The sequence below is a fragment of the Hypomesus transpacificus genome, chromosome 1 (genome assembly GCF_021917145.1).
Source record: "Hypomesus transpacificus isolate Combined female chromosome 1, fHypTra1, whole genome shotgun sequence".
Taxonomy (NCBI): Eukaryota; Metazoa; Chordata; class Actinopteri; order Osmeriformes; family Osmeridae; genus Hypomesus; species Hypomesus transpacificus.
This window is the reverse complement of record NC_061060.1, coordinates 3,601,019-3,622,242: the sequence shown is the minus strand read 5'-3', so window position 1 is coordinate 3,622,242 and position 21,224 is coordinate 3,601,019. Positions and strand designations below refer to the sequence as shown.

At 45.0% G+C, this 21,224-nt stretch overlaps 1 protein-coding gene across 2 annotated transcripts; it reads left to right on the top strand.

The window, feature by feature from the left end:
- The first annotated feature begins 145 nt into the window (after window positions 1–145).
- On the top strand, window positions 146–19,682 carry LOC124483943 (glutamine--fructose-6-phosphate aminotransferase [isomerizing] 2-like). 2 transcript variants are annotated; one of them, XM_047044943.1, is made up of 20 exons: window positions 5,750–5,874; window positions 7,502–7,609; window positions 8,359–8,460; window positions 8,685–8,810; window positions 9,016–9,074; window positions 9,540–9,674; window positions 12,340–12,401; window positions 13,378–13,457; window positions 14,109–14,186; window positions 14,810–14,927; window positions 15,272–15,435; window positions 15,696–15,791; window positions 15,933–16,030; window positions 16,382–16,502; window positions 16,869–17,026; window positions 17,255–17,369; window positions 17,576–17,703; window positions 17,854–18,021; window positions 18,230–18,391; window positions 18,502–19,682. In XM_047044943.1, the coding sequence occupies exons 1-20, from the start codon at window positions 5,868–5,870 to the stop codon at window positions 18,544–18,546; spliced, it is 2,130 nt and encodes a 709-aa protein (XP_046900899.1). In that variant the 5' UTR covers window positions 5,750–5,867; the 3' UTR covers window positions 18,547–19,682. The 2 variants fall into 2 exon arrangements, with proteins under 2 accessions (XP_046901694.1, XP_046900899.1); XM_047045738.1 differs by lacking the exons at window positions 5,750–5,874; window positions 14,109–14,186 and adding an exon at window positions 146–206.
- Window positions 19,683–21,224: the final 1,542 nt, after the last annotated feature.

The following is a 21,224-nucleotide window of genomic DNA, read 5'->3' as shown; positions in this document are numbered from 1 at the left end:
GACATTTACAACAAATCAACAAGAGCAACAAGTCTCTCAATAAGAATCATTGTGATCCTGGGGGAAAACTGAACTTTAAATGTGTGTTCTCATGACGTGATTCAGAGGCCTGTGGGGGGAGGCTTGAAAGGTCAACCTGTTCTTTCATCTTACGGCCAGCAGATGGTGCACGATGAAACAACATGGGTCACGCGAACACCTGGACAGTAAGTCAAATTGTTAAAATTATAATTTGACTTATAAAAGAATGTGTACGCGAACGAAAAGTGTTTGCCAGATCCGTTTAACTTGGTATTGTGCGTACGCGAACGAGCTCCATGGCCACATCCCTTCAACTCTCATAATTTAGCCTACGGTTGTTTAAACAATAGCCTAATTAGTCTGGTTCCTAACTCAATGTGTTGATGAACCCTTTCTAAACAATGACTCAATCATGTCAACTCTATACTATTTTTTACTACACGCCTAAAAATTGGGGTTGGGACAACGTGTTAGAGGAGTGAATATATACCAGGATCATGGCCAAGTGCAACTTCAAGTTTAAAGGGCGCAGTGTCTGACGACACAAATGAACACAATTTCTTTGAAACTTCAAAAACAGTTAAATTGAGTACTAGGGATAATCGGGGGTTGTCATCAGTGGCTTTACATATTAATAAATAGCCATTGTAGACTAAAAAAACTATATTTATTAATTTTCTTTCATCGTATTTTCTTTCAACACATTGCATATGGGGTTTAAAATTGTGCACAGTTACGTAGATTCGTCTGTATTTAGCTGTCAGACAAAAATAAGTATGTTACTTAATCATACTAAGCATCATGTACATCTTAGAATGTATCCGATTGATCAATATTACCTTTCCAGGCAGGGGCGTCCTTAGACCCTTTTTACTGGGGCACGTGCCCCAGTATAAATCTGCTGTGCAGTAAAATCTAAAGTTTGAGTTTTAACAATTTACTTTATTAGTCAGTGCATTAATTTAGATTGATAATCCCGGAAAACATCAACACAGTATCCCAATCAACACTTGTAAAAGTGTTAGCTTGCCAAATATTCACTGCAGCACGGACACAGAAGTCCAGGGGGTTAATTCCAGAAAGCAGGTTATGAAACATAACTGGGTAAGTTAACCCACCAGCAATGTTGTTACATCGCTGGTTGTCAGTTAACTTACCCGGGTATGTCACATAACCTGCTTTCTGGAATACCCCCCGGTGTCGGACTCGGCACACAAGTCAGAATTTAGGTAGGCTAAGAAAACATTACAAAACTAAAGAAAGTTTCTAAATGAGAGGCCTACCGATCATCCTATTTTGACTAAAACATAAAAACAATATTACATGAAGCTCAAAAAAACAGTATTTGCGCTCAAATGAATGCCAAATGTTCTTGCATGCTTGCATTAGCTACTGATGTCCCTGCTAAAGCTGATATCAAACTTGTGTCCCTGAACTGTTGTGAACTGTTAAGCAAGGGGAGTTTCTATAGCCTAGTAGTGCATTGTGCACAGCAAGCTTGAAAGAAAAAAAAGGATATGAATTAGGGGCCTGTGCTGCAGTTGAGTTTTATGTCTAACAACGCCTCAGTTTCCAGTAGATACAGTGTAAGGGAGAGTTTACATTATGTAATGTGGCCAGAGATAAGCCTCCATCTCATTTACAGCGCAAACACAACACGGACACGCTTCTCCATAAGGCTCCACCACCAGCTTGATGACACATCAGCACGAGTGTAGAGTAGAGGCGTGGAAGTGGAAGGCTACCTGAGGAGACACCCAGCTGTGCCTGACTTCCTGGTTCACAAGAAAACTGGAATGGTCCTCATAATGAAAATAGTTCTATACCCATGAATCCAGGAAACAAGTCCTTGTATTTGTGCATGGTTTAGCGTAATTATCACCATCATGACCAATGTATTCAACAGAATGCGGATACAGTACCACGGGTAATGATAGGTCTGTGGGCGGGTTTTAATCCTCATACTAAAGGAATGAAGAATTAAACAGGTGATGAGAATTAATAGTGATGCAGGAATGAGGAAAAAGTCATGGCTTATTACCAAGCTGGAATTCTCCTCTGCCCCTGGTTGTTCCTGCTGTTGTTCCTGGTCCTGAACTGTGGCCCTGGTCCTAGTTTTGTTCTACTTTAGCCCACTCCTCTTCTACATAAAAGACCAGAAACTCTCATTGTACTGAGTCCAGGACAGTCCAGCAAACATCTGAACCAGGAACTAAAATATTTCCTCTCTTGTCACCTTTGAACTCTGAGGTTGCAGTGGCAGCATGCCAGGGTAATGACAGGGCTGTAGCTGTGGTTACAGGTGGTGTTTAAGGATAGATGTGTGCTGACTTGCAGATTTGGAGGTTCCACCAAAGGAGTCTGAGAAATAAAGGCCAAAAAGACTCTCTCTCTATCACTGGCCAGGTTACCATGGTAACCAAAGGGATGCCACAGTCCTGAACTATCCAGTTAGACTACAAGTAGTTTGCCACTGTGGTGAACCTGGCTTCTTTTGCAGTGGTTTACACAGTCTCACTAAACAGATGATCGGAGTTTTGTGATGGGCTCAAATAAACACTCATTGCTATGTTTCACAGCCAGGGGATTGACCGGAAGACTAGAAACCATTCTGTCAGAATAAATAAAAAATAACATGCCTTTTGACTTTTTTCAGAACTACTACCATTCGCTTACCAGCTCAACATCTCAGCCAATTGAGCCATTCCCAGACCTGAACTTTGCCATGTTTAGGAACTGGATACGAAAATAAGACTAGGGCAGGCATTGTCAGATTCAGCCAAAGTTTAAACAGCTGTAATTCAGTGATATTTTGACATATTAAGGTGAAATTGTGCATGGTTCTTCAGAATGATCTCATCTTGAAGCCAACAAGGTTTGAAAAACAATAAGTCAAAATGATATTAGATTTTTTGACACAAAGTTATTGTGGCAATGTGGGCATTCACATAAATACACCCCTTTCAGCCATGTTGAATTTTATTCATTTCCCCCAATTAACGTTTTGAAAGACATCAATTCTACACATCTATACTAAATTTCAAGACAATTGGACTTTTGGTTTAAGAGGACATACATTTTGAAGGTTTTCGCAAAATGTCGCTGAACAGGAAAATCCATCATGGCTGACCTTATGGGTCCTTGAGGCTTTTTTGTTCCCTATGAGAAATAAGGCATGTGTACCAATTTTCAGTAATTTTTAAGTAATGGGGCGCTGGGAAAATCACGTAGACTTTGTGCGTGGCTTATGGCGCCCCCTATGGGCGTTCGTGGGCCATTAGCAGTCTGGTGGTACCCACTGGCCTGTAGTATCAATGTGCCAAATTACAACATTTGTGACCAATAACATTTTGAGTGTGCGGCAAGGAGAAGAAGATTAATAATAATCTACCGGAGGAACCCTAACAATAAAAAAAAAAAAAAGACAAGAACCATGAAGAGAAAGTGAGCAGAGACCACGGGTGTATAAAGGGAGGAGTATCTATGACGTAGTCCCTGCTCTCCTTCCATAATGATGTGCAGCAGTTCCCAGAAGTTGGGACATTGAGCTCATTCACAGCTGGCCCCCACCAAGCATGCATAAGAGACTGACACGGGCTGACACACCAGGATGAGATACCCCTCGGAATTCTGCTTGTAGAACCTTCTCCAGGACTCGCACGCCTGTCCCGTGTAGGTCTGTGAGTCAGAGAGGAAGTAAAATGTGTACTTGGTTCCTGGTACAGGAGGTGACAGGGAGCAGCGACAGATGATAGATTATGTAGATATGAAAGCAGATATGAACATTTTGTATATGTTGTCTGCCAGCCGTAATTAATGCAATGCATGCATGGTGCCAAGTACATCTGAGTTTGATCCAGGATCAAGTGTCCTGACTCATCTTGATGAACTGACAGGACCGTCATGTGATAAGTTTTTATTGGCCTCTCCCTTTTATTCAGTCAATGAGGGGGCCGAGAAAAGACTATAAAATGCGAGGTAGCTGCCTAGTCTAGTGGGTGAGAGGTTGAGATCCTCATTTAGGTGACATACATTTACATTACATTTAGTCATTTAGCGGACGCACTTATCCAGAGCGACTTACAGTAAGTACAGGGACATTCCCCCCGAGGCAAGTAGGGTGAAGTGCCTTGCCCAAGGACACAAAGTCATTTGGCACAGCCGGAATCGAACTGGCAACCTTCTGATTACTACCCCGATTCCCTAACCGCTCAGCCATGTGACTCCCAGCCCACATACAGCCTTGTTTGACAGCAGAGCCGACATATACCTTCAGGACAACAACATACCTCAAACATACCCGTGTGTGTGTTAGCAAGAGAACCGTTCGTTAGGGAGAGAATTGTCAATTGGATGGAAGACGTGTGTTGGAGAGACATTTGTTGGAGAGACGTGTGTTGGGGTCAGGCCTGTGTGTGTGTGTGTCTCTGACTTCATAGCCACATCTGTGTCTGATTGAAACCCTGGCTAGCCTGGAGGTGACCCCATCACTCACTGGGGGAATGAGGGAGCTGGGGGGAGTGTGTGTGATTGTGTGTGTGTGTTGGTGTGTGTGTGTGAGTGCGTAAGACTACGACACACTCTACCTGATCAAGCTGTGTTGTAACAATCCATTGGGGACGAGTTCATTTCAGAGGGAGTGGAGTCCAGGAAATGTTTATGTCCCAAAAGCCAGTTTGATAAAGTCGTTTTAATCTAGGGTGTAACCTGCCCTTTGCCACTCACCGACAGACAGGAGCTAGCTTTGCATTTTACGGGTAGTAGTAATAGTTCTCATTCCTATAAATAATCTTGATATCACAACGGTGAACTTATATTATCACTGTTTAACAGACAGGAAAGGGGATCAGAGTTCATGTTCAAGTTTTATGGGCACACATGCACGCACACACACACACACACACGCACACACACCTTGTCTCTTTGGACACTCTGAACAAGTGCCCTTCATTTTATATCATCGTAGCGATTAAGGAACCCTTGATCTCTGGGTTGGATCTGATTTGATAAAGAGGAACTGTGAGCACCTCATTAGTCCTTTGGTAATCCTCAGGAAGGGACCCCCTCCCACCTTACCCAACAAACACACACACACACACACACGCAGGTTAGGCTATCCAGGCATGGGACCTCGCTAGATTCAGATCCTTTCAGATTCAAAGATACGTCCTTAAGAGAGGTTTTCACTGAGAGAGGTGTGATCAAGCCAGACATGACACACTCAAAATATACTCTAATTGTTCAACTCCAACTCTCGTCGTCTCTCTCCGGGTCTCTCTTTCTCTTTCCCCGTCTCTCTCTCTCCCCCCGTCTTGGCACAACTGGGAAAAATACATCCGTATTTGTTGAGTATTTGATTCAACTAACCGTTGGCATTTTGGGGGAATTTATCCATGGGTTTTATTGTACTGCGTCAAACTAAAACCAATTCTCCCGAGGTATACCTGGCTGTATCTCATATGTAGTCCTGTAGCCTACTGGTGAAGGTTGGCTACTAACGGTGTTTGGTGGTCCGAGAATGCAAGGACTGTCAATGCTATGGGCTATCGGTAGAGTTGGGTTTGATTCCATGTATTTATTTTACTTTCACGTGTTGTACAAATTACTGGTTTACCTCCTGTTCAACTTTAAAATTAGTCGGAATTCAGCGAGCGCCTGTCTACGGACAAGGTGTCACTGGTTGCCTGGAGACGGGGGTGGAGCCGTCTCTTGCGGAAATTGTCTTCATATAAAATGGTAGAAGTGAGCTGGTTTACACATTTACACTTGGATGTTAGCACAAGAACTACTGTGAAACCTCACTGTCGCCGAGAACCGTATCCAGCAACGAAAACATAACTACAAAGATGTGCGGTAAGGACCGGACATGTCTTTTTTAGCGCGTCAGGGTCATGTTATAGCTAGGAAATTACGCACAAGAATGTGGGACAGTTGGAGGTAGATTATTTCTGAAATAATTTAATTAATACATGATAACATATTGTTTAATTACGTTTGTTTGAATTCCTCAGTGCCAATCTCTAATGTTTAAAGCAGAAAAATACTGGCTTGTGCGTTTGTGTGGTACAATTCAAGCTTAGAGCCCATGGTCTTGTCTTCCATGTCCGTTGGCAATTTACATCTCTACTTAACAATGTAAATAATCTTACTTGGACTTCAAACGTCTTTTCTGTAATCAGAAGGTCTAATTTATATTAAACTGCCGTGGTTTTCATTCATGGATCCTACTCTTATCATGAGTTGAGGAAGCTTCTGCGCAGTGTGGACGGCTACGTGTCGGAGTGGCTGGACAGGTTTGACAACATTGTAACCAAATTGTCAAAATAGTATTGTGATAAACGTAAATACGGAACATATACTGAATATGAGTGTTTTCAAATCCACTGTCGTTTAAAGGATGCACATGTGAAGATAATAGGCTGATGTCAAATGTTCTCATCTAATGGTCTCAGCGTTATTATATTCAGTGCTTTAATGCCTTATCGCGAGCAATATAACTTGTCTGACGGCATTCCATATGCCTTGCACAGGCAGACTTTGCTGCTCAGAGTAAATATTTTACAGTCTGTCCGGTTGGTGGTTATCAAATCTCCGCCGGTGCGCACAGCGACAGTTTGCCAGCCGCTCGAACACTGTGCGCTATGTGTTCCACTCAATGGCCCACCTGTGTTGCTCTGGAAGCCTCGCGAACCTGGAACTTTCCTTTACTAGGCATATAACTGCCCCAGGGTCCAAGGACGTAATCATAATACATATTGAGGGGGGACACACTGTTACTGACAGTCAAATCTATGGCCTATATGGCCCTCTGATTAGATTAGTTATAGGTGGAGTTATATGAGAAATGTAGATACAATGACATGTTCCTTTCTTGTCAACTACCTGCCTTTAAGAAGCCTCACATCCAGACCTCTTGCCTCTCACCCTAACATGTTCACTGGCCTTAAAGAAGGACAGGATGGCAAAAACAGTCACACAACTGCCTCTCCTGTGTATTTTTCACACATTTCCAGGTCTTATAAAGAATCTGTTTATGGGGTCCTACCATATTTGTAACTCCACCATAACCCATATTTCAACACCCTTTGCAAACAAAATGTGCTTGCAGCTAGATCAACACTTGAAGGTAACACTATGAAGTAGATTCACATTTAGCAGACGCTCTTATCCAGAGCGACTTACAGTAAGTATAGGGACCCCCAGGCAAGTAGGGTGAAGTGCCCTGCCCAAGGACACAATGTCAATTAGCACGACAGGGAATCAAACCAGCAACTTTCTGATCAATAGCCTGATTCCCTAACCGCTCAACTATCTGATGTAGATCCTGAGCTCAGCACAACCCGGAGCAGGAAGTAAAGGAGGCTAAGATGAAGAGAGAGCTAATCTCCCCTCCTTTCCCTCTGTCCTCCACTACCCCTCTCTCTCCCTGTACCCTTTTCTCTCTCTCTTCCTACCCCCCCCCCCCCCCCCCTCCTAACAGGGATCTTTGCCTACCTGAATTACCAAGTGCCTCGCACCAGAAAGGAGATATTTGAGACGCTGGTCAAAGGACTGCAGAGACTGGAGTACAGAGGGTACGATTCAGCAGGTAGGACTTAGATACACACGCACTTGCACACACACGCACCTGTACACACACACAAGCACACACTATTTCAATTTCATACTATTCCAAGGTAGGCTTCGTTTGTTGGTTCGTAGACTCCAGTGGCTCCATAGAGATGTAGCATAGCGATGGGTATACAGCACAGCAACACACCCTTGCCTCAGGACAGTCATAGAACTCTCTGTCACACACACACACCTCTATGTTTGTTCTCTCTGGCCAGCAGGATACATTCACAACTCTAAGAGCTCCTTTCATAGGTGGCAAAACCCCATACGTTGCTAAACACACACACCCTCGTGTTCACACACACACACAAACACACCCACACACCCTCATAACTTGAACTGTGTGTGCAGTTTTTTTTTGTGTTGTGATCCTCCTCTTCATGGGTCCCATGGCTACAGCTTTTAACAATGAGAATATCCCTAACCAGTCAGACAATAAGGATGTCTTAAGAGTCACTACCTAACCAGTCAGACAATAAGGATGTCTTAAGAGTCACTACCTAACCAGTCAGACAATAAGGATGTCTTAAGAGTCACTACCTAACCAGTCAATCACAAAGGACAATATCTAGTCTGTCAGTATGTGACTTAGTGTCCTTGGGCAAGGCACTTCACCCTACTTGCCTCGGGGGGGGGGGGGAATGTCCCCGTACTTACTGTAAGTCACTCTGGATAAAAGCGTCCGGTAAATGACTAAATGTAATGTACATTTTTGTTGTTCAGGCATAGCAGTGGATGGCTCCAAGAAGACAGAAACAGTCAGCAACAGCATCTGTCTGATCAAGAAGAAGGGCAAGGTCAAGGCTCTGGATGAAGAACTCTACAGTAGGTTTCAGGCTAGCTGACTGGCTGGTTGGTTGACTGTTTAGGTGACTGACTAACTGTCTCACTGGCTAACTTATTGTTCATGTTACTGATTAATTCTTGGTGTGTTACAGTGGGGGTGGTCAGTGTGTGTTGTGTTAGTGATCCGTGTGTGTGTTGTGTTAGTGATCTGTGTGTGTGTTGTGTTAGTGATCAGTGTGTGTGTGTGTGTGTGTTCTGTTCAGAAAAAGACTCTATGGATCTGGAGGAGGAGCTGGACATGCACTTTGGCATCGCGCACACACGCTGGGCCACACACGGAGAGCCGAGCGCACTCAACAGCCACCCTCACCGCTCCGACAAAAACAATGGTAAGATACACACACATGCCCCCCCTGCCCCCCCCCCCCCCCCCCCCCGGCCCACACACTATACACATCCTTTCTGCATGCAGCACCCCCCCACCCCCCCCCGGTATGAGTGTGTTCCTAATAGGTTGGAATGTGAAAGTTTATGATAATTTCTATCTTCTCTTCGTTTCCTCTCTATCATCCTTTTTTCTGTCACTCTGTGAAGAGTTTGTTGTCATCCATAACGGCATCATCACCAACTACAAAGAGCTGAAGAAGTACTTGGTAAGCTCCGCCTACGACTGTTCCATCCATCCCACTCTCTATAACGCTCTCTATAACGCTCTCTATAACATTCTATATAATGGTCTCTATAACGTTCTCTATAACACTCTATAACACTCTATAACACTCTCTATAACACGCATCCTACTGCGGTCTACCACGTGACTCTCCCTCTGTCCTCCACCTGAGCATGAAGGAGTTAGCTTAATCATATTTGTAATACAATTATGTTATTTTGCGTGACCACTCTGGTCTAACCTGTTCTGGCAATTCTGCTCATGTTCTACAGTAGGAGATGTAACCCATCAAACAGGCATAATAGAATGTTCTGGATGGAATGTCGCCACAATACCTACTGACGTAGTTTGTTCAGTATAGTAGAGGGACGTGTCTCAAATACTTTCAGATAAACGTAGCGTGTATCCGGTTATGTGATTTAGGAACGTGTTTCTGCTTCCTGTCCAGAACTCTAAGGGGTATGAGTTTGAGTCGGAGACAGATACCGAAGTGATCCCTAAGCTGATCAAGTACATCTACGACAACAGAGAGAAGGACGAGGTCTCCTTTACTACACTGGTAGAGAGGGTCATCCAACAGCTGGTGAGTATGACACGCACAAACACGCACACACACGCACACACACGCACACACACGCACGCACACACACGCACACACACGCACACACACGCCTTTTATGATGTCACTTAAATTTCCATCCCATTAAAAAGTATCTTCCGCCATCCTGGCACACTCCCTAACATCGCTGGTGACATCATGATTCATTACAGTCTGTCTGGTAGAAACAGACTCCCTCACTCTCTCACACTTTCCTAGCTATTCAGATGAGGTTTTAAACCAGAAAGTCAGGAACAGTTAGAATGGTAAAGTGGAAAGGTGAAAAGGAGCCTACTGTAAACGAATTGTTCCGACACATTGGCTATATGCAGACGACAGCAGTGATACGTACAGTGCCCTCCAAAAGTATTGGAACAGTGAGGCGAATTCCTTTATTTTTGCTGTAGACTGAAAACATTTGGGCTTGACATCAAATAATGAACGTGAGACCAGAGATCAACGTTTCAGCTTTTATTTCCAGGTATTTACATCAGGATCTGATGCACAACTAAGAAAATATCACATTTTGTTTGAATCCACCCATTTGTCATGTGATCAAAAGTATTGGAACAGATATACTTAAAACATATTTAAGTGAATAAGACTTAATATTTAGTTGCAAATCCTTTGCTTTCAATAACTGCAGCAAGTCTGTGACCCATTGACGTCACCAAACTTTTGCATTCTTCCTTTTTGATGCTTTCCCAGGCTTTCACTGCAGCCTCTTTCAGTTGTTGTTTGTTTTGTGGGGTTCCTCCCTTCAGTCTCCTCTTAAGCAGGTAAAATGCATGCTCTATAGGGTTTAAGTCTGGAGATTGACTTGGCCAGTCTAATACCTTTCATTTCTTGCCCCTGATGAACTCCTTTGTTGTTTTGGCAGTGTGTTTTGGGTCGTTATCTTGCTGCATGATGAAGGCTCTGCCAATCAGTTTGGTTGCATCTTTCCTTAAATTGGCAGACAAAATGTTTCTGTAGACTTCCGAGTTCATTTTGCTGCTGCCATCATGTGTTACATCCTCAATGAAGATTAATGAGCCCGTCCCAGAAGAAGCCATGCAAGCCCAAGCCATGACATTACCTCCACCGTGTTTCACAGATGAGCTTGTGTGTTTGGGATCATGAGCAGTTCCTTTCTTTCTCCAAACTTTAGCCTTTCCATCACTTTGGTAAAAGTTAATCTTTGTCTCATCAGTCCATAAAACTTTGTCCCAGAATTTTTGAGGTTCATCTCTGTACTTTTTGGCAAATTCCAGCCTGGCCTTCCTATTCTTCTTGCTAATGAGTGGTTTGCATCTTCTGGTGTAGCCCTTGTACTTTTGTTCATGAAGTCTTCTGTGAACAGTACATAGTGATACCTTCACTCCTGCCATCTGGAGGTTGTTGCTGATCTCACTAACAGTTGTTTTAGGGTCTTTCTTTACAGCTCTCACAATGTTTCTGTCATCAACTGCTGATGTTTTCCTTGGTCTACCTGTTCGACGTCTGTTACTTAGTACACCAGTAGTTTTCTTCTTCTTCAGGACATTCCAAATGGTTGTACTGGCTATGGCCAATGTTTCTGCAATGGCTCTGATTGATTTTCCATCTTCTTTAAGACTCACAATTGCTTGTTTTTCACCCAAAGACAGCGCTCTGGTTTTCATGTTGTTTTCACCTCTGAATACAGTCTGCATAGACAAAACCTATCTTACCCAATCTGAACCTGAGTGTAGACATTCAGTGGTATTTATTGATTGAATAATGTATGTAATAGGACACACCTGGGCAACAAAACACACCTGTCAGTCACATGTTCCAATACTTTTGCTCACGTGACAAATGGGTGGGTTCGAACAAAAAGGTGATATTTTCTAATTTGTGCATCAGATCCTGATGTAAATACCTGGAAATAAAAGCTGAAACGTTGATCTCTGGTTTCACATTCATCGTTTGATGTCAAGCCCAAATGTTTTCAGTCTACAGCAAAAATAAAGGAATTGGCCTCACTGTTCCAATACTTTTGGAGGGCACTGTATATCCAGAAAGAAACAGGCCCGGTCTAGAACTTCCGGTGAAGTTACAGGCAAAACGTTTAAAAGCCAGAACAGGTTAAGTCTCAGCTATGGCTCTCTAAACCCTACACTCCGATTGTGCGGCTTCTCGCCTTTTTTCATCAACCGATAACAGGTGAACAGCAACTAGCCTAGATTAGTTTGTTATTGCTCAAATCCGTTCAATATAGCTATCTAGATAGCTAGGCTAGCTACATTTACTGTGCTGTGAGTTAGGTCAACTTTACCTTCGTAATTGTCGATGTAACTTGAAATGTACAATTTGAACCACTTTTGTATATTGCTTGAAGGACAGCAACATATAACCCTATGTTGATTCTCATTTTGGAAAGATCACCCAAACTCCTTGTAAAAAACTGCAAAGAGAACTAACATAACTTCTAGCTATGGGAAGTTGTTTTTTTGTGTTGTGTTTGAGGGAAGGCTATTAAATGGCTATTTAAAAGAAAAAGAAACATGTCCGGTAGCTGTTCTGTAAAACCGGAAATCTGGATCATTAACTTAAATAGGTTATTGTGCATCAATAAAAGGCTTGTGTAAACTCTGGTTACCGTTAAGTTTTCAGAGAAAATAATTTTTTCTTCTGTGTGTTTAACTAGGAAGGGGCCTTTGCACTGGTGTTCAAGAGTCGTTTTTACCCAGGAGAGGCGGTTGCCACCAGGTATGGATCTGGCTATCACACTCTCACTATATCTATCAAACACACATAGACTTTGCAAACACACCCATATTCACATCAGCACACACATACTCTCACTATTCCCACTCTATCTTTAACATTCACGCGAGCACTTCGTGTTCAACTTTTACTCTCCTTTGAAGGAGGGATAAAGGGAGCGCCAGATGGATCTCTGTCTCTCTCTCTAGGCCTCTCCCTCTCTCTCTCTCTCTCTCTTTAGCTGTCTCTCTCTCTCTCTTTCTCTCTGTCTCTCTCTCTCTCTCTCTCTCTCTCTCTCTCTCTCTCTCTCTCTCTCTCTCTCTCTCTCTCTCTCTCTCTCTCTGGGTAAACAATGTGTGCTGGAGAGTGACCACATATTCCAGTGTGTATCAACACCCTCCACGCCCTCTAAAATAATCACTGTCTGACGTTACTGTGGCTTAAGAGACTGGGAAACGACTAGGGGGGAGGGGTGGGGGGTGGGGTCAAAGGCTAAAAGTCTTGTTTGTTTTCAATGAAGAATGGGCCTTATTGCCAGGGTTTTATTAGGTAATGTGAGCCATTGACATGTGTGTGTTAGGAGGTGTTTTCAGGGTACAGTAGGATTGCATGAAGCTATGAGCAGAATCCTGACTGATGAATGAAGGGACTGAAGGGTGTGCTGTGTGTGCGTGTGGGTGAGTGCTGTGTGTGTGAGTGTGTGTGTGAGTGCTGTGTGTGTGAGTGTGTGAGTGAGTAGTCCAGTAGACAATAGGCCTTATAGAGCAGCCAAACAGGAGAGATCCTACCCTGTTCTAGTTTCCCTACAGCAGTGGGTTTTGTGTTTGGAGTGTGCACTTTCAAATCTCAAACTGAAATCTGATCTCTTTATTTCATCCCTCCCTTCTCTCTCTCTCTCTCTCTCTCTCTCTCTCTCTCTCTCTCTCTCTCTCTTCTCTCTCTCTCTCTCTCTCTCTCTCTCTCTCTCTGTTCCTCTCAGGAGAGGAAGTCCTCTTCTGATTGGTGTTCGGAGCGAGTTTGAACAGTCAACAGAACCAATTCCCATCCAGTACAACAATGGTGAGATGCTCTCCTCCCCTTTTCTCTCCTCTCTACTCGTTTTCCATTTTATCTGACATTATTAGTTTTCACGCTAAAGCTCTCACATTCCTCTGTTAATACTGCACACACCCCTACACACACGCACACACACACACGCACACACACACACACCAGACTGGGTTACACAGCGCTCGCTAACAAATCTGGTGTGGATCTGTAATAAGAAGCTGAAAGCTGTGACAGAGTACCAGAGTTGTGTAATCCTCTGTGTTGGGCCAGCCCTGTCAGTCCAGCACTCTGTCTGCAGTAATGAGGAGACCATGTCTGTTCGCATTCAACCATCACCATCCATCTGACTGACTAAATAAGTAATTACTAATCCTTACCAACTAACTCGCTAGATAAAGGAAACATTTACATTATGTGACACCCAACTAACTAACTAACTAACTAACTAACTAACTAACTAACTAACTAACTAACTAACTAACTAACCACTAACTAACTAACTAACTAACTAACTAACTAACTAACTAACCACTAACTAACTAACCACTAACTAACTAAGTAACTGCCACCTGTGTGTGATAACATGTGGTCTTCCTCTCCCTGTGTGTGTGTGTGTGTGTGTGTGTGTGTGTGTGTGTGTGTGTGTGTGTGTGTGTGTAGTTCCTTACCATTCAGTGCTGAAAGGGTTCACAATGCCCCCCTCCCGTCCAGAGGGTCAAGGGTCAACCCTTCCTAGAGGTGTGCATCAGTCTGACTGGGGGGCCAAATCACTGTGTCTTAAGGGGGGGGGGATTCATGCTTTATCTGCTAAATCCAGCATGAATCACACCAATCAGCTCGCACGGTTATGATTACCGGCCAATGAACTGTGGCGTGATCATTCTGAATGAGCCAGTGGAATGTCCCGCCCCCTGCTGCCGTGAACACCAGCAGTGAGCGCGACGCTCTTCTGCGTTCTGCAGGAGAACATTCTCTGGGTGATAAAGAAGAGTGAGGAGACTGTCTTCTTATCACAGTTAGTTAGTTAGTGTTCCTCTAAAGAGCCTCCCGAGGAGAGGAGCTCCAATGTCCAAGGACTCTGGAGCGGTGGTGGTGGGGGGGGGTCGGGGGGGGGGGGGGGGGGGGGGGGGGGGCATTTTCTCAAATTGACCGTTGCCCCGTCCGATTCCAATCCGATGTGTGAAGAATGATGATCTCTCGATCAGTGTGATCTTCTTACCTGACGTCCTCTCGTCTCCGTGGGAGCACTGCCCGAGAATGTTCTGGTGCGGCCCCACACTTCTTGACCGTGTCGCCCCTCGAGTCTGTGGGTGACCTGGTGCTGTTCTGACCCCTCACACCTGACCTTTGCCCCCCTGCAGGTGTGATCCAGGACAGTGTCCAGGACATGAACGGACACAACCGCCCAGACCTCCCGAGTGCTCTGACCTCCGTCGGAGACAACAAGGCTGTGGAGTACTACTTTGCCTCTGACGCCAGGTGTGTGTGTGTGTGCTTGTGTGTGTGTGCTTGGGTGTGTGTGCTTGTGTGTGTTTGCCTGTGTGTGTGTCAGATAAATAAGTCGTGCACAGAGTCGATGAAGTCAAGGAAGTAAGATAATACTGTGTATGTATAATCTTGGCGTTGCCTAGAGTTCATTTAGGGGTTTCCCATTGCTACTTTATTTGAGTGTGTGTGCTTGCATGTGTGTGTGTGTGTGCGCGTGAGTGTGCGCGTTTGTGTGAGAGTTTGAGAGGGAGAGAGAATCTGAGAGGGTCCAAGGGTTGTTTTCGTGTGTCCTAATATGATCCTCCTATCTTCCTCCCACCACCTCTCCACCACAGTGCCATCATCGAGCACACCAACAAGGTCCTGTACCTGGAGGATGATGACATAGCGGCAGTGATCAAGGGAAAGCTGTCTCTGCACAGGATGAGTCGTGTGGCGGGGGAGAACTCAGTCAGAGCCATCCAGACCCTGCAGATTGAGCTGCAGCAGATCATGAAAGGTCAGAAGGGGTCATCTTTTGGAAACATTTGGGTTTCCTAGTAATATGGTGTTGTGTACATCTAGACTATCATCAGAGTCAATCTAAGGGTCCTTAATATCTACAGCTGAAGGTGTTTTGGTATATTACAATTCTTTGGGGGAAACTTCACGTCGAAGTTGCAGTGATACTCAGCTACGATCTCCCTCTGCTGGTCAGAGTGAGTAAGTACACAGTGAGACCGAGTCCTCACACCTCGGGTTCTGTCTCCTTCCTCTCAGGCTCCTTCGAGGCCTTCATGCAGAAGGAGATCTTCGAGCAGCCCGAGTCTGTCTTCAACACCATGAGAGGGCGGATCTGTTTCGACGCCAACACAGGTACAGACGTGGCGATCAGGGCGCTTGACATCACATCCTGTTCCAGAGCAGCTCCAGGATCCTGGCGGAGTCTTGATAAATATTAGCATAGCAGCTACCATGTTGACACACACACACTAAGATTGTGTTTTCTGTTGTCAGTGATCCTGGGGGGGCTGAAGGACCACATGAAGGAGATCAAACGCTGCCGGCGCCTCATCATGATTGGCTGTGGCACTAGCTTTCACGCCGCTGTGGCGGTGAGTTGACCAATCAGGATTAAGGATACTGATGAATTACATTTAAATTTAGTCATTTAGCTGACGCTCTTATCCAGAGCGACTTACAGTAAGTACAGGGACATTCCCCCCCGAGGCAAGTAGGGTGAAGTGTCTTGCCCAAGGACACAATGTCATTTAGCCGGGAATCAAACCGGCAACCTTCTGATTAATAGCCCTATTCCCTAACCGCTCAGCCATCTGACCCCCCTACCACTGACGATGATGATGATTAGGAGGCAGAAGAGAAAGAGAAAAGAAAGGGATCAGGGGAAGAGTGATGATGATGATGATGATGATGATGATGATGTCCCCTTCGCCTCCCTCTTCCAGACCAGGCAGATCCTGGAGGAGCTGACTGAACTTCCTGTGATGGTCGAGCTGGCCAGCGACTTCCTGGACAGGAACACCCCCGTCTTCAGGGACGACGTCTGCTTCTTCATCAGCCAATCAGGTAACGTCTGCACACAGACAGGAAGCGGTGTAACGTCTGCACACAGACAGGAAGCGGTGTAACGTCTGCACACAGACAGGAAGCGGTGTAACATCTGCACACAGACAGGAAGCGGTGTAGAACTATATGAAATACTATAGGAAAAACAGAAGTGGTAATTCAGCATTTATAATTATAAAAAGGCTTTCGCTGACATTTTCTGCATGTCATCCTATCTCACTCTCCCTGCCTTTCCTGTCTCAAACTAGCACTGCCTAAATAAAAACTAAAAATTATAAATAAATAAAGCAGAAAAGGCTAAATGTAATATATTTGATAAAACATTTGAATTGAGACTAATTGTGCCCTACCTCGGCCTCACCGTAGGGGAGACGGCTGACAGCCTGATGGCGCTGCGCTACTGTAAGGAGCGAGGCGCTCTGACGGTGGGCATCACCAACACGGTGGGCAGCACCATCTGCAGGGAGACCGACTGTGGGGTCCACATCAACGCTGGGCCGGAGATAGGCGTGGCCAGTACCAAGGTGGGAGGACTTACTCATTTGGCACCAGCTTTGATCCAATGTGATGATGCCAGAATGAATATGTCATATGTGAAATAACACTGTCAGGGGAATACACAGTTTATACCACTTTACAGTTTAGACAGTTTACAGCACTAAGACACGGTTCGCAGCACTCTGACAGCATTGCATAACTTCCCATAGTGGCCCAGACCACCAATGACTAACGTGTATGTGTGTGTTCTCCAGGCGTACACCAGCCAGTTTGTGTCTCTCATCATGTTTGGTCTGATGACCAGTGAGGACAGACTGTCCCTGCAGAAGAGAAGGCTGGAGATCATGAAGGGGCTCAGGATGCTGCCAGGTGAGCTGAACACACACACGCACACACAATCACATACAAACAGTACACACACACAATCATATACATACAGTACTCACACATACAATCACACGCCCACATACGATAACACACTTACATGTCAATTTATACAACAACAGAACTGTGCATTTGATTATCATACGTTATAAAGCATAGTTCTTCCACCCCCCCTCCCTCCCCCACCGCAGATCTGATTAAGGAGGTGCTGTGTCTGGATGACCAGATCAAGTCCATAGCAGACGAGCTGTACCAGCAGAGGTCTCTGCTGGTCATGGGCAGGGGCTTCAACTACGCTACCTGCCTGGAAGGGGCACTGGTGAGGAGAGAGAGAGGGAGAGAAAGAGGGGGGGGGGAGAGAGAAAGAGGCATTTGTCATTTTCATCCAAAGCGATAGAAAGCTCTGAATCGGTATGGATCATGCACGTGTTCAAAGTGCTGACTGCTCAGTTCATTCCTCCTGTTGTAGAAGATCAAGGAGATCACGTACATGCACTCAGAGGGCATCCTGGCAGGGGAGCTGAAGCACGGCCCTCTGGCCCTCATCGACAAACACATGCCCGTCATCATGATCATCATGAGGGACGCCTGCTACACCAAGTGTCAGAACGCCCTACAGCAAGTCACAGCCCGAGCGGTATGGAAACACACACACACACACTCTCACACAAGCAAGTCACAGCCCGAGCGGTATGGAAACACACACACACTCTCAGACACACACAGTACAGAGACGGAAGGCTTTGAATAATTCATGCAAATGAACGGATGGATGACTCATCACTCTTATCACCTGCTCTCTTTTTCTGTTTCTCTCTCTCTATATCTCTCTGTCTCACTATCAGGGTCGTCCCATCATCTTGTGTTGCAAGGGCGACCAAGAGATCATTCAGAATGCCTATAAGACCATCCAGCTGCCCCAGACGGTGGACTGTCTCCAGGGCATCCTCAGTGTCATCCCCCTGCAGCTTATGTCCTTCCACCTGGCTGTGCTCCGGGGCTACGACGTATGTCGAAACAAACACACTCTCATCTGTGTTCATTGTTGCGCCTGTCTCTCTGCTCACCTGTTTGTCTGTCCACCTGTCGGTCTGTTAATCTGTCTATCTGCTTGCAGGTGGACTGCCCAAGGAACCTGGCCAAGTCTGTCACTGTGGAATAGATGTGAAGTGGACCACGGACCTTTACAAAGAATAGTGCAATTATGTGTATGTGTGTGTTTGTGTATGTGTGTGTGTGTGTGTGTGTGTTTGCATGTATGTTTGAAAGTCGGGGAATGTGAAATCATACTAATACAATGTTGAAGTGGTGCCATTGACAATAAACCCTTGTAGACAGAGGGGGAGAGAATGGGGTGAGAGAAAAAAAGATACATTCTAAAGGTTTCTGTTCAGTGATGCAGGCCTACATGCTGAACCAGAGAAACCAGAAATGTGTTTGTTCCTCAGCTCTGGTTGGCCCTGCGAAGCCCCACAGCTGTGGCTGCTGTTAGATCATGTGCACACTGGAGAAACCACACAGGAACCAATGAGGAGGGGTTCTGGGTCTGTGGGAGGGGCCTATGCCTAGGCCCCTCCCTGTTGTAGTGTTTACAGTTGTGCAGTAACTAGGACCGAAAATGCAGTGTGAATGTACCAATATCCTTCCTGTTATTGAGATTTTGTCCAATGGTAAGCATCTTACCTGGCTGTTGCATTGTGGGACATGTATGCAAAGATTATTCCAGAGGGTTCCCTGACCTTAGGAAATTAAGATTAGATGTTGGTGTGAATGCTTTACTTTGCACAGATACATCAAAGTGCCTTGTACTCACAAAAATGTGAGGTTTTTTTTTCTACTCTAGGGTTTAACAAGCTGAATATATGATAATATTTCTTCTTCCAATAACTTTCTTATCATGTCACACTCCTGTTCTGTGCTGCCCCCTACTGGGGGGAGGCGGTTCTTGCATTCCATCAGAAGTCACTCATCATCTGTAGTTTATATTTATCAGAGAACCACTGTTATGTCCCTTGGATGATGTAAAGCTAAATAGCTCTGTCTGTGAACCTGGGGGCATCTTTGTCACACTTTTGTGCCTTACGATGGCAATGGTTGGCTCTTACTCTTAATTGCTGTACAGTCAAAAACTTAGTAGAGGCAGTGACAGAACTTTGGTTTGAGGGTTGGGTAAGACGTTTCTGTAATTTTATGAGAAGGTAAACGGTGTGATTCCCTAAAGGTTTATAGTATTTTTACTGTATGTTTTATATGAGATTATATTAATCATTTACAAATAAATTATAATGTTGTTGAAAATGTGTCTCTGTGTCTTTAAAATGTATTTTACGTGTTATTTTGATCCCGATACGATGATAAAAGATGAGACAATTTAATCAAATGTACCACCGTGATCTAAACACGTTACAGAACCAAAGCAAAACCAAAGCAGCTTATGTGAAAGTGTTTGGGATGATTAAACGTAGTTTTTCCCTTTCTGACATTATACAGCAGAAAGTTAGACATAAGTTAGACACAACTTTCTAAAGCTGAACGTGTGACGTTGCGCGATTACGTCATCCCTATGCTCTCTCTCTCTCTTTCTGCCGCTCTCTTGTTGTGGCCGCCAGTCTTCTCTCCTCCGCCTCCGTTCGTGCGGGAGTTTGGGTTTGGTTGTCGAAGTCAGGGAGCGTATCTGTCTTTTTATGACAGGTCGGAATACAGTTCTGCTTAACTTTATTGATTACCGATTGTTCGCGGAGGAAGAGAACCAGTCTCAACGTGTTATCGATACATGGGAGTGCCTTGAAAGAAGCTAACGGAGAAGGTAGGTGTATGTGTCTGCCCGACTGTCCGTCCGGCTTCCCAGTTACAACCCGATTACCGCATTGCTACCGAGAGAAGTGAAAGAAAGCAACGCTCCCAGGACTTGGCGAGTTTAGTGTCACCGTAAAAACGTGAGTTTGGTGAACACAGTTATGTCATCGATTGTGTCGCATCACTAACGTGGTCTTCGTAGAGTGAGAGAATTTAAACAATGCGGTGTCATACACCATAAATCATGCTCTCACCGGTGTATGTGCAACGTGTGTGTGTCTGATTGTCTCTTTGAGAGTGTATGTGTCTGATTGCGTTTCCAATGTAACAGATGCTCTAGCTAGGCCACAGTAGGATACAGGAGAGACCATTCAGCCATAATCCTTCATACGTGATAATTATTCATGTGCTGGACAAAATAATATCACACACTTAAAGATCCCAGAGATCCATACAGTTCATCTAGGTTAGTCCTTTTTTCTCCAGGGGTTCTCCAGGTTCTGTTCTTCCCTTGAGATTGTCAGTGTCTCTTCCAGTCTCTCAAGTCCCTGCTGGTCTCTCTCTGCTGAGAAACCATGGAAGGAACCATGTTTCCCTTACTCTGGTCTCTGACCACTTCCTCTAATCTGATAGACACGGGTCTGGTCAATCGTAACCCATACAGACCAACAGTGACATCACATCCTGTGCCCCGGATTGGATTCTTGGCATTCAGTGTGCCTGGATTAGATGTGTACGTGTTTAGAGGCATTCTAGAGCCAATTGAGTGAAACAGAGAGATACTGATATGGAGAAGCAGAGTGAGAATGGAAGGAGCAGACACAGATATAGGGGGCTGGTGGAGGAGTGGACAGATGAAGGGAGGAGGGGGAGGAGAGGAAGAAGGTGACCACAGACATGGATCTGGGATCTAATAAAGTGAGTCACGCTGTCACAGTTGGATCCCCCCCCCCTCCTCCTGCTCGGTCGCCCCCCCTACTCCTGCTTGGTCGCCCCCCCTCCCCCTGCTCGGTCGCCCCCCCTACTCCTGCTCGGTCGCCCCCC

What these genes read in the sequence shown, in the direction of transcription:
- LOC124483943 (XM_047044943.1), top strand. An exon ending in AGAGGGTCATCCAACAGCTG is followed by an intron (nt 9,675 to 12,339) that starts GTGAGTATGACA and finishes GTGTTTAACTAG; the next exon opens with GAAGGGGCCTTTGCACTGGT. An exon ending in TACTTTGCCTCTGACGCCAG is followed by an intron (nt 14,928 to 15,271) that starts GTGTGTGTGTGT and finishes TCTCCACCACAG; the next exon opens with TGCCATCATCGAGCACACCA.